Source organism: Sphaeramia orbicularis, chromosome 7 (genome assembly GCF_902148855.1).
Source record: "Sphaeramia orbicularis chromosome 7, fSphaOr1.1, whole genome shotgun sequence".
NCBI lineage: Eukaryota > Metazoa > Chordata > Actinopteri > Kurtiformes > Apogonidae > Sphaeramia > Sphaeramia orbicularis.
The window spans coordinates 28,784,612-28,798,118 of NC_043963.1; the positions used below are offsets into that span (position 1 = coordinate 28,784,612).

General features: G+C 39.5%; 1 protein-coding gene across 1 annotated transcript in view; it reads right to left on the reverse strand.

The window, feature by feature from the left end:
- bmp7b (bone morphogenetic protein 7b) overlaps positions 1-13,507 on the reverse strand; it is a 28,437-nt gene that overhangs the window by 5,738 nt on the left and 9,192 nt on the right. The window contains exons 2-3 of the mRNA XM_030139813.1: positions 4,300-4,492; positions 2,250-2,398 (exon numbers count right to left, since the gene is read on the reverse strand). Coding sequence (XP_029995673.1) covers positions 2,250-2,398; positions 4,300-4,492 — 342 coding nt within the window. The remainder of the gene's footprint in view (positions 1-2,249; positions 2,399-4,299; positions 4,493-13,507) is intronic.

Sequence of the window (13,507 nt, forward strand, 5' to 3'; positions counted from 1 at the left end):
CAATTCTTTTGCACCTTTGTTTTCAGGGAGAACTTAACTTTCAATATCTGGAAACTAATTATCATTATTATACATAATAAATGTTTAAAACAGTGTGTTGTAGTAAAAAAAAAAACAACAACTATAAATGCCCATAGCGAAAGAGATTTTGAGGTTGCAAAAATAAACTTTCAACTATTTTATATCTGCTCCAACATGCTTTTGGGTCTTGAACATTCAGTATCCATATTATGGCTTCATATTTGTTGTTTGGTTTTTTAGCCTGTGTGGAAGTCCCTAAAACAGTTCCTGTCTACTTGTAATCAAGTCCCACACTACTGCCGTAAAGTGTTACATAGTGTCGGAAAGCTCAGAATCTCAGCTTTCTGACAGCATTTGAATTTTGTGGATAGCGCAAACAGTTCAGGAGTTACAGTAATGTGAGTTGTTAAAGGGTTAACCTCTATAATGCCAAGAACAAATGTAGAGCTGAACATCAAAGTTCCTGTATTTGTTTGCGTAGGTGTGTTTGCACACGCCACAGTCCACAGTGGATGCGCATGGCTATCCATAGAAGAATGTGTGTGTGTGTGTGTGTGTGTTTGTGTGTGTGTGTGTGTGTGTGTGTGTGCGTGTGTGTGTGATAGCCGTTTGGTGATAAATCAAGGCTTCTGGTTGCCTCTGGCGACAGGATGTCCCATGCGCCTGTCTATACATGCTCAACTGTAACCCTTCAGACTCAATCCAACACATACACAAACCCACACACAACCTCCACAGAATGAAAGTAATACACTGTCTGTTTTCTTCATCTTGGAACATCCTGCCATTCAGTGAGAGATAATATTCTCAAACACTATCTTGTTCTCTGCAGATTCAGCTGATTATGTTTGCCTATGACGAACATCCAAACCTCCAGCTGAGATTTTATCCTTAGGATAATGTCGTGTATTTTCTGCTCGTCTGCTAATGAGGCTGTGGGTATGATGGATGATGATGATGGTGATAAATGACGGATGACGAATTATGAGAGGCACGGTTTGATTTATCTTTGCTGTGTTTACACAAAGGAAACTGATTCTTTAGCCTTTAACATCCATGATCAGGGCGGATAGATGATGCATTACAGCTCACCTCTTTGTTTGCTGAACATCCAAGAAGAGTTTGGCATGATTTGTACAGTGGTAATTACCTTTTTATTGAGTTAGTCTTACTAGATGTGCTGCTACACATCTTTTTTTAGTAAACTAGACACAAAAACACAAATTTTCAAAGTTAAATTTTAGGCAGTAGCTACTGCCACAGTACTGTGGCACGAAAAATGTGTTTGTCTATTGCCACAGAGCCAATCAAATGTTAGCATTTGTACTAGAGCCAACCATGGATACTGTTACCTGAACTCATTAGCCTCTTGTTGCCACAGAACTGTAGTGATACATGGCGTATACTTCAGTGCATTCTTTTGTGCATTTTGCTACCACAGTACTGTGGCAATTGATGGAAGAAACGACAAATTAGTGATAGTATATAGTACAGAATAGGAATTATTGTTGTAAATGCTTTATATGTTGTTTTATGGTGTTCTTTGCTCTGTGCAGTTAATGAGGCTGGAGAAGGTGGGTGGAGCTACATGTTAGATGTGACTGTGTGCTGTGTGACTTCTCAGTTTTGTGTCAGTTCTGTAACAGTTCTGTGTATTGAGTGCTGTGGTCTGAATTCTGCACTCTGAACGTTGTCTCTGTGGCTGATTTATATCAATGTTGGATTTACCTACTGGTACCCTTGGCACCATGCTCCCCTGCCCGTTTGAAAATCTTCAGAGAAAAAAAAGAAACTGCTTCAGCTGGGAATTGAACTCAAGTCTTACATGTTGTAATCGGATACATTACCGAGTGAGCTAAATCTCCACTGACCTATTTGCTATCTGATTGTCTTGGTACTTTTTCGGGATGTACGTTACCAGTCTAGACATGATATAATGAGGGTTCTGATTAGCTATGTGGTAATAGACAAACCGATATTTCGTGCCACAGTACTGCGTCAGTGGCCACTTAGTAAATTTTATGTTTGAAGAGGGGTGTGTATTTAGCTTCATGGCCATTTTCACAAGACTTCATATCGTTTTATTTTCTGTTTTACTCTTGTCTGTTCTTGTCTTGTCTAAAGTTGTAATGTCTTCATCTTTGGCCGTCTGTCTAACCCTAACTGGCACCTGAAAACACCTGTGCTTCCTAAATGCAGCGATGTGCACTCATCTAAGAAACACTCACCATTTGTACTCTCCAGGGCCAGCTGTAGACCCAGATTCCTGCCAGGGTTCAGGACCCAGTGGTTACTGGTGGCTGTTACATCAAACACCAACCAGCCCTCTTCTGCTGCCCAGATCACACGAGAGTCCAGCAGAAAAAGATCGGATTCCCTGGACATCACACAGACAACAACGAATGCACTTGAAAACAGATATAACATAAATCATCAGGAACTAAATGCACAATTAGAAAAAAGGGGCTGAACCCTGGTGCCACGGTGTAAAGCTAAAGGACCGAAGCGCCCAGCGAAGTGTGGGAGTGGGGAGAGGGAGCCAGAGGAGTGTGACGGAGTGAAACACAGCGAGAGGGAGATAAAGCAAGAGAGAGGGGTGGGGTGGGGAGGGAGGGAGGGAGGAGGGCTCCAGATGGTGAGGCCCAGGGGAACACTTCATTTTCTTAATTGACAATAATGGCTTTATAAACGACCGGTCCTTTCATACACTACACACAGTCCATCACTGGCTGGAATTTTGTGGGAGAGCCAGAAAATCAGGAAAAAAAATCAAGTGGGAGAAAAAAACACAGCTGCAAAACAGGAACAAACTGTGTGAAAACTAGCACGTGAAATAGAATGTATCCAAGACGGTCCTATTGTCCAGAAATGAACTCTGGATTTTCTGCTCTTTCACCATTAGAGACTAAAATCCCTTGTTCTTCATGTGGCCATTCATGTATCCCGACCTATTTTCTAACTGGGCAGATAGTGTGTCAGAGCGCCCTGGTTCATTCATGTACCCAGGCCTGTCTCTGGCAAAGGAATAAATGACTTTGTTGTTCCCTTTGGACAACAGAAACCTTTAGGAGAGTTCGGGGGGAGCAGGACATGGGCTGTTTCAGAGTTATATACACCTTCTGGATGGCCCAGATTAGCCGCACAGAGAAGGTGGAGCAAAGTCCTGTCCTGATTAGGGAAGCTGCCAGATCACCTCTATTCAGGTATGAGTTTTAACAACAGATTCTATATTTAGTCAGTGAAATATTTGACAACAGTCAAAATTCTAAATAAATCTTTTTACATAAATAATCTAATAATAATAATAATCACAATGATCTAATTCATTAATGAAAAACACAGTTGGCAGTAGTGCAGATAATGTGAATGAGTCATGATTTTGCAATTTCATTTCTGCAGAAAAAAAAATAAAAATGACGATGGTAACATGATTTTTTTGTTTGAACCTGCACCAAAACACATGATTCCATCTGGAGAATATGATTTGTACGCCAAGACATATTTTACCACTTTCATCAAAGTGCAGCTCAGGCCGTTTGGATAAAGCATTTGGTCTTATAATATTATATCAATTAAATGTTAAGTCTTAAATAATGGTTTGATTTTGTATGACTAGCTAAATAACTAAATTAGTAATTGGTAGCTTTCTACAGGGTGGGGAAGCAAAATTTACAATGAACATTTAGTTGTTTTTTCTCAGCAGGCACCACGCCAGTTGTTTTGAAACCAAACATATATTGATGTCATAATCATACCTAACACTATTATCCATACCTTTTCAGAAACTTTTGCCCATATGAGTAATCAGGAAAGCAAACGTCAAAGAGTGTGTGATTTGCTGAATGCACTCGTCACACCAAAGGAGATTTCAAAAATAGTTGGAGTGTCCATAAAGACTGTTTATAATGTAAAGAAGAGAATGACTATGAGCAAAACTATTACCGGAAAGTCTGGAAGATACTATTAAAGAAGAATGGGAGAAGTTGTCACCCGAATATTTGAGGAACACTTGCGCAAGTTTCAGGAAGCGTGTGAAGGCAGTTATTGAGAAAGAAGGAGGACACATAGAATAAAACATTTTCTATTATGTAAATTTTCTTGTGGCAAATAAATTCTCATGACTTTCAATAAATTAATTGGTCATACACTGTCTTTCAATCCCTGCCTCAAAATATTGTAAATTTTGCTTCCCCACCCTGTAGGTTAACAAAAAACAAACCAAACAACATGCAAACATAATCTAACACAGTACAAATCCATGATGATATCAACACCCACCTGTCAGAGTGTTCCTCCAGTACCTGGTAGACACTGATGCGGAAGGTCTCATTATCATATCGTTCGTGGATGAAGTCTTTATAAATCCGAAACTCTGCCGCAGTGACCGCTTCACCCTCGGGGATCCGTGATAGATCAAATCTAAACTCTCGATGATGCCGCCGCACTGGTAGGAATTCCCTGTCGTGTTCCACTGCAAAACACAAACATTAAAATTATTGTACATAAAAAATGTCATCATAGAGATCAGCTGCAGAGAATGAGTTACATCAGCTTCGGTGTTTAACCTCCTGGCAGGAATACAGAGCCACACAGTTCACATAAAGGTTTATGTGTGTATTGGGAAGCATGTTATAAAGAAAAAAAAACATCTGTTTGCGGCAGTAATATAAAGTATATAAGTTATAGTTACGCCACACTCCATTATCGTCACTTGTTAGCAAGAAGCTGATAAAACTTGTCAGACCCCGGGTTAGTCCCAGATTAAACATCTATGTATATGGAGTACACATGTTAGCCTATGATGGAAATGTTCATGATGACTGGGAGAAATGCATCTGGCGCACACAGAGGCATGATAGAGAGATGCAGGCGGATTCTGACAGCTTTATGAGCCCCTTTCTTCTCCCTCTCTTCCTCTCATAGCCCCAGAGAGTCATCCAGTCTGCCCTTCATCTGGTTCTCATGAGCTGGGGGGCTCCATGATCGGTGTACCCCATCTCTATCCCCTCCTCTCTCATCCCCATGTCCAAGCCTCAATACCCACTCACCCCGCCCCTCTAGATCCCCAAGACATGGCCCCCTTGACCCTGTAGCTCTCATGTCTCAGCAGGACATCCCAGGGGTCAGAGCCTTGTCTCTCATCAGCGCCCATCTCTTCCCACACTTCCTTCTACATCAACTTCCAGAAAGACCCCCCACAAATACATCCACACAAATATATACTTACAGATGCATGTGGAATCACAAATTACAACTACAGAAACATGTCTTTTATCCAGGAAAAAGGCTAAAGGTTAAGGTTTTACCCATACTAATACACACACAGCACTAATACTGAATTCAAGTTTAGTGTTAAACATTAACCCTTTCATGCATGAATTACGAGAACCTTAGTTAAGATTTTTTTCTTGAGTGTTTTTATTCCTCCTTACACATGAAAAAAAAACAAAAAACAATGCAATCAATTTTTTTTTCATGGAGTTACAAAAATGTCCATGCATCAAATTTTTAAAGTAAACAAACATGTGTTTAAAACCCAATATCAGAAAGTACGGAAGAGGATTAGGGCCACTGGAAAAAAATACAATAAACTAAGGTCCAATATGTATTTCTTATTATTATTATGAGGAAAAAAAGTCAGAATTCTCAGATTAAAGTCAGAATTCGGAGAAAAAAGTTAAAATTCTGAGATTAACGTCAAAATTCTGAGTTTAAAGTCAGAATTCTGAGGGAAAAAAAGCAGAATTCTGAGTTTAAAGTCAGAATTCTGAAAAGAAAGTCAGAATTCGGAGAAAAAAGTTAGAATTCTGAGATTAACGTCAAAATTCTGAGTTTAAAGTCAGAATTCTGAGAAAAAAGTCAGAATTCTGAGTTTAAAGTCAGAATTCTGAGATTAAAGTCAGAATTCGGAGAAAAAAGTTGGAATTCGGAGATTAACGTCAAAATTCTGAGTTTAAAGTTAGAATTCTGAGTTTAAAGTCCAGTGGCCCTAATCCTGTTCTGTAAGAAAGTAATATGAAAACAATGAAATAAAAACATTTTTAATGCTGCAAATCTTTTGTTTTCTCACATTTTAACATATTCTAGTCCTAGTTATTACTCACGTCATGGAAATAACATGCAAAAAAAAAAAAAAAAAAACCTTTGTGTCTAACAAATAACAGGTGATTTACACTCAAACATGTTAGTGCAGATCAGGTTTATGGAGAACAGCAAAGTGACAGTACTGGTCTGAATATCAGTGAATGGGATGGTGCGTAAACAGCCACTGTGTTGGCTGATATGGAACTAAACCAACAAAACCCATGAATATACAAGAGAACAGCTGGAGAATAACTGTCCGCTGTAGTGACCACTATGCATGAAAGGGTTAATCAGTAAATTAGATGAAGTACTTTACTAGAAAAAATGAGAAAGAGGGTACAGAACCACAAAAACATGCTATCATGCACCCTGTTTCATCATCCTAGTTGTACAAGGCTGACAGGAGGGGATTCTCTCCAGCTGACATCTCTCTGCTGTTGCCAAAAACAGCAAATCAGAGACTGTCGATTACAACCAAACACATATTTATCTAAGTTAAATGCCTCTGAACTCAGTTTGGCAGGGAAAATAAAGGCTCCTGATGTTTGCCAAATCTTCATGACACTGACAAACAGGCAAAGAAAGAGACAAAAGTACACACATACACACACACACACACACACAGATACTATATTTCATAGAAAGTACCATGACTGCATACTTGAGTCTTGACCAAAGTAGGTAAAACGATGTAAATGTGAAAATGAATGTTTCCCTACACAGCTCGTATGGCGTCATTTCCTTCACCGCACACCTGCCACTTTGTCTTCCTCAGGACCGTTTCCCCTCTGTCCCCCTACAGACTCTCTTATCTACATCCCTTTTTGTTTATGTCTCTATTAAACCCAGTTGCTGAAGGACATTATACAAAGGCAGCACTGTGAGATGATTGGCCAGAGCAGGAATAAAGAAAGGATCTAATTACTCTTCAGCGAGGGACTGCTCTGCTCTCTGTTGGTCATTAGACAAGCCTGGCTTTAGGCTGCTATTGTCCTTCCTCTGCTACAGGCGCGTACGTGGTTTAAAACAGACGGACTCTCGCAGAAAACAATAAAGTTCAAGGCAAGTTGTTGTTCACAGTAGACCTGTAAGTCATTATCAACTCAGTAACATCCCTTTTTACTGACCTCCCTTTTTATTGCAGCCCCCTTTTCTGTCCACACTCGTCAACTATCAGGCTCTTTATCAAGCTCTCAGTCGCTTTTTACAACGTTACGCTGAATGTGTTGACAATGCATACATTTTACTGTGTTAATGCCGTGAGCTGCTGGCAGTCACAAGCATGGTAACACTCACCTCACACTCATTACTCTACTGTGTGGAGTTCTCACTAGCCTCAATTAAACCTTATAGTGTTAGCATTGAAGCACATCACTCTATTTCAGTCTATTATTTAGGCCAAATATCTGATTGATTCCAGTCATACAATGTTTTAGATTATTTTTTAAAGTAGTAGTGTCACAGATGAAAGGGATGGCAACCAGGATGTGGAAAGCTTAGGATAGTACACACAGCCTGGCTCTCCAAATGTGAAACAAATCTGCTACAGGTGTCTTTAAAGCTCAGCCATGCACTTCATCTTGTTTATTCAATCCATACAAAAAAACTAATTTCAAAGATCGGAAATCATGTTGATGCTGTATGCTGTTGAAGCATAAAGTCTAGTGCTGCAACAACGGATCGAATAAATCGATCCAAATCTATTCTTAAAAGAGTTGGCAACCAATTCGGCAGTCGATTTATTGGGTCTTGAGCACGTTAGTATTTAGGGGTGTGTATTGGCAAGAATCTGGCGATACGATACAAATCACAATACTGGGATACTGGGATCACGATACGATATATCACGATATATTATGATATTGTTAAAAAGATAATTTTTTGTTTGTTTCATTTTTGTAAATTATTATTTCCTTGAAGAATTGAGTTACACCAGAAATATGCACAAATACTAAACACATTATTTGATCAGAACAGGATCTAATGCTATATCACAAAATGTTCCTGTGTTCAAACTTAAATTATGTTTTACAGACATTACAGTTTAAGATCCTGTTCAAATGTTCATATTCTATTAGTTCAGAACTAATGTCATAACATTATTTTTGTGCAATCCCAACAAAGGAACTAACATTATTTAATAAAAGAGTGTTAAATAATAATAAATAATAATAAAAAAACAAAAAAACAAAAATGAACCTCCACAATATCTGCATTTGAATAAATACCTAAAAATATTGATACAGTACTGTTTAATATCGATACAGTATTGTGAAATGAAATATCACGATATATTGCCAAACCGAAATTTTCTTACACCCCTATTAGTACTAAGGCGTACCTACATGCTGTGTAGTGTAACAGAGGACAATACAGAGCAACATGGCTAAAGCTTTGGATGCCAGATTTTGAAAACGAGGTTTTACATTATGTTCACAGTGGCCACGGCAGCTCCGTTTGGCCAAAACGTAGCGCACCGTTTATGTAACAAACTAAAGAATATGGAAAAAAAAAGGCCAAAATCCCACGGCACAGTACGTTTCGGGCAAACGGGGCTGCCGTGGCCACTGTTAACATAATATAAACCTAGCATAACCTCCTGAGACCCAGGAAATGTTAGCAAAGTACAAACTTTTTTTGTTTTTTATTAAATAAGTGCCTATATTGGAAACATCATGATGCAACAGTTTCTTCAGATGCAGTTTTTTTAATTTTTATGGAATGTCCTTTGTGGTGGACAGTTTTCTTTTCTTTTTTTTTTGTATAAAGTTGTGAAACTCTTGTCCACAAATGTCGACAGAAAACCCATAGCTGGGTCTTAGGAGGTTAAGATAGCCTACGTGTCATGATTATTTTAACCCGCTAGCTAGTTAGACACTATCGTTGGAATCATAACGTTTTCATCCATCTCCGTTTATCAGGCCACCAGACTAATGTTACCTATCGTTGACTGGAGCTAATACATACAACACTAGTTTGATAGCCTATAACCGGAGCTGGTTAAAGACTATATCTTGCTAGTCTCTAGCCATAACAAGTCTAGGTAGCAGGCTAGCGTTTGCTAACTATACTGGAAGCCATTGCGGGGATGTAATCATTAGTGACTGTCTTGTCTGCAGCCTATATTGCTTTGGGTTAAATATCAATCTTTGAGAATTGAGTCTTTTGTGTTCATCCGATGAATCGATTAGTTATTAAAATAATCTACATGTTAACTGATTATTAAAATTATCATTAGTTGCTGCCCTAATAAAGTCCAATGTATTGTAGACCATAACTTTGGTGAACTCAACTTAGCGTACATTCGATCATTACACATTTAATATAAAAGTTCGTAATAAGAATGTGACATAATTGTACATTATTTCACAGTCTTGCTTTAAAGCAGCAGGAACCAGAAATCGGGGATAAATGTGCAAGAATTGGGAAATGCACACCATTCTACAGCAGCTTTTTCCTCTCTGTCCAAATGAAAAGGTTAACCTGTTAAACCCTGGGCCATTAGTTTCCTGATGGAATCATTTCAATGTAACACAAAACAATTGATTTAGCTGATAGTAGCAACCTCATTCATATAAAACCAAGTTATGATCAGAAAACAGCAACTGTAAGACAGTTTTTCACTAATCTGGCTTGTTCAGTGAGTTTTAGTTAATTTTAGAAAAATAATGTTGGATGCTGAGTGATATACTTAGTGTTAGCTAAGTACTGCAAAGTTTGTTGCATTGGCCTGTTGTTTTTATGAAATTATTCCTGACACACACTTGTCTTGGACTGTTAGCTTGTTTTAGATATTTGCCCATTTAAGTGCTTGGTGTACGGGTTTTGTTCCGTTTGCCAAAAATTGGTTTTGCTGAGCTTTTAGCTGATGTTTTTCTCATTACATGGATAGCATGTGCATATTGCATAAGGCAACACAGACACAACAGCAATCGGGTGTAAGAGGCCACATGATAACATGATGATGTTTAGTCAGGGTTCCTACAGGTTCCTAAAAGTTAAATTTAAGACTTTTTAAGACTGCTTAGATTATAATTTCACGCCCATGTCTTGGCCATACTGGCAAAAATTTGTGATTCCTAGAATTTAGAAAACTTTATTTATTCCAAGTCATTTCTCACTGGGGCTCCAAATTTTGCAACAATTTGTTCCTAATTTCAATATAAATTGTCTGCTTGGAGTATAGTATAACGTTAGTTTCTTTACAGCTTGGGCATTTAACAGGCACATTTAAACACAATACAGTGAACAAGTTTATGGTAACATTACTTAAGACCTATCATATCAAATTTAATACCTTTTAAAGACTTTTTTAAGCTATTAAATGCAGATTTGTAAATTCAAGACTTTCAAGACTTTTTAAGACCCCGCTGCAACCCTGTTAGTGCCACTTTAGAAAGGTGTGAACAAAAATGTAGAGTGATATAGCACTACCATATTTAACTGCCTTATCCTGGATGCTAAATGAATAAATAGCTAAAATTACATTTTGACAGCTAGTCTATGTGGTTTTTGATTGCGTTTTTGTTTCTATTTTTCTGTCATATTCAATAGACCATATATATAAATAAGTACATTTTAAAGTGTTTCAGCCCTTTATCACATTATCTTTGAATGAACACAGACTCAAACATACAATTTTATGGAAAAAAAAAAAAACAAAAAAAAACTTTTGTATAACACAACTGAAATATCCACCCATACCATCTTACATAGATGAACATATCGGTGCATCCTAACCCTGCCTCTCTGAAACACCTCACACCAGAGGTCAGCTTCCCTACAGCCTGTAAACAGGGTCAAGTGGTCATGCAGAAGTCTTATTACAACACACTGAAAGGTGTTTTGCCCTATGATGCCAGAAAACTGTCATGAACTGAAGCTTTAAACACATAGATAAGACTGGTTCCAAAAAGGAATGCAACTTCTATATATTTGATCAAAAAACAACAGCTAGGCTACTCCATGTTTTTGGTACCCTCTCATTCATATTGGTTTCTCCTGCATAGCTTTGTGCTCCAGGGCCTGCTTAGTGCTTTACCACACCAGTGACCTCTCCCTTCTCCAACAGCCCAGTGCAGGTGCACTCCCTCTGGGGAGAAAACCAGACCTGTTCTTTAGCCTCCAGAGCAGCCACCCGCCCCTTTACTGTAAAAGCTCTTTATCTTTGCTTGTGAGAACAGCTGGCTGCTGCTGTGAAACACCCACACTAACTATTTCTCTCACTTTTCTTTCCATTTCCACCCCTTGTAGCATGCATTTCATCTGTTCTATTTAAGAGAAAATTCAAGCAGCCAACAGAGTGGAGCTTTAGCTTTAGCCACGATTCTGTCTTTGTCTCTTGGTTTCTTTCTCTTGCAGGCCATTACAGCAGTATGGCAGTCATTAGATGAGGGGAAGAAGCACAGTTAAAGGCAAGTGGGTGCATTTATGACTTCCTCTGGGAGGAAGTGAGTAGCCATCACCCCACCTGTGTCACAAACATACGCACACCACAAACACAACCTCACATGCCAGATGAGCGCTTCGTTCTGCTTAGCCGGCGACCAGATCGGTCACTGCTCCTCACACGGATGGACACACACTCACTCAAACACACACACACCAGCTACGATCGCCTGTGAAGTGAACAGTCTTGTGCGTCACGGCACGGTAACGCAACCATTATGGGTTTCTGTAATCCATAATTAGAGCTGCATCAACACACAAACACACAAAGCACAAACACACCAACGTATACACATACACACTGAGCTACTTTTATCATTTGGTCTGACATCTAATTTGCTTTTTAAACAAACTGCTGATGATGCAACGTAATCCCACATCATTTGATTTGTGTAGGCCACACACGTGCACAGCAGCACACATCAAACACAAGAGGATGATGATGACTTCTCCATCCTCTAAACTTAAAGCACACCTGGCAACCAGAGGCTTACTACCGTTAAAACACTGTTAGCATCTTAAGATTTATGCTTCACTGCAGGGCATACAACTTCCTTATCATACTCCACACTGTAGAAACTTTTCATATGTGCATGCTAAAACACAAAATCTCAGAGTTTTTTCATGTCTTTTTCCTCCTCCTCCTTCTTCTTCTATTCTTTTGCAGGATTTCTCTCCCCTTTCCCCCTCCTCTCCTCTCCCCTCTGCTCCCCTTCTCCTTCCAGGCCTGCAGACCTAAGACACTTCTCCAACACCTCAGGCTCCGGAGCAGCAGCAGACAGATCTGACTGCTCGCATTAGCTCAAGTGTCGGGCACCTTCACACCCCTCAGTCCCGACCTGCACACTTCCGCTGCACAGCAGGGTGGGGGGATCTCACCCCGGCACTTCTCTCAACTGTTCGGCTTAAGCTTTGCCCCCTGCAATTGCACCTTTAGTTTTTGTGATTTAATTCTGTCATCACCATCTCCACCTTACTCCACATCCCTTTAGACCATTTATACCAGGAGTAGACCAAATTATTTGTCAATATGCCAATAATAATAATGATAATGGATTACATTTCTACAGCGCTTTTCAAGGCTCCCAAAGCGCTTTACATTATTGATCCATTATTCATTCGCTCTCACACTCCCCCTCTGGTGGTTGTAAACTATGTTTGTAGCCACAGCTGCCCTGGGGCAGACTGATGGAAGCGTGGCTGCCAATTTGCGCAAAACAGCCCCTCCGACCACCACCAAACATTCAAACACATTCATACACCAGTGTGAGTGACAGTGGAGGAAATGTGGGTAAAGTGTCTTGCCCAAGGACACAACGGCACATGACTAGAACTGTCAATCCTTTGGTCATTGGATGATCTGCTCTACGTCCTGAGCCATGGCCGCCCAGTGGCAGTCGACATGCCTGATGGCCTTTTTACCTCCGCCAAGAAGGTTATGTTTTTGTCAGCGTTGGTTTGTCTGTTTGTCTGTCTGTGTGCAAGATAACTCAAAAAGTTATGGATGGATTTGGATGAAATTTTCAGGATATGTTGATACTGGCACAAGGAATAAATGATTACATTTTTGTGGTGATCAGCAGTGGGGGAAATGAGGGGGCCACTGATCTGCCTTGGTGGAGGTCTGCGCTCTATGAGTGCTTTTCTAGAAGAGACAGCGCAGACCTATGCCAAAGCAGATCAGTGGCCCGCCACCCCCAATCACCACCAAAATTTTATCATTTGTTCCTTGTGCCAATATCAACATTTCCTGAAATTTTCATCCAAATCCGGGGCACTGATCTGCCTTGGCGGAGGTCTGCGCTCTCCAAGTGCTTCTAGTTTAAAAATGTTATTATCATTTTAATGTTGTTATTTAATCCCATTTTGTGCCAAAGACACAAAGGAATCTTAATGGATGAAAAACAATAGTGAAGGTTAAACAACTGTCTTCAACAGTGAGTTGAAACCAACT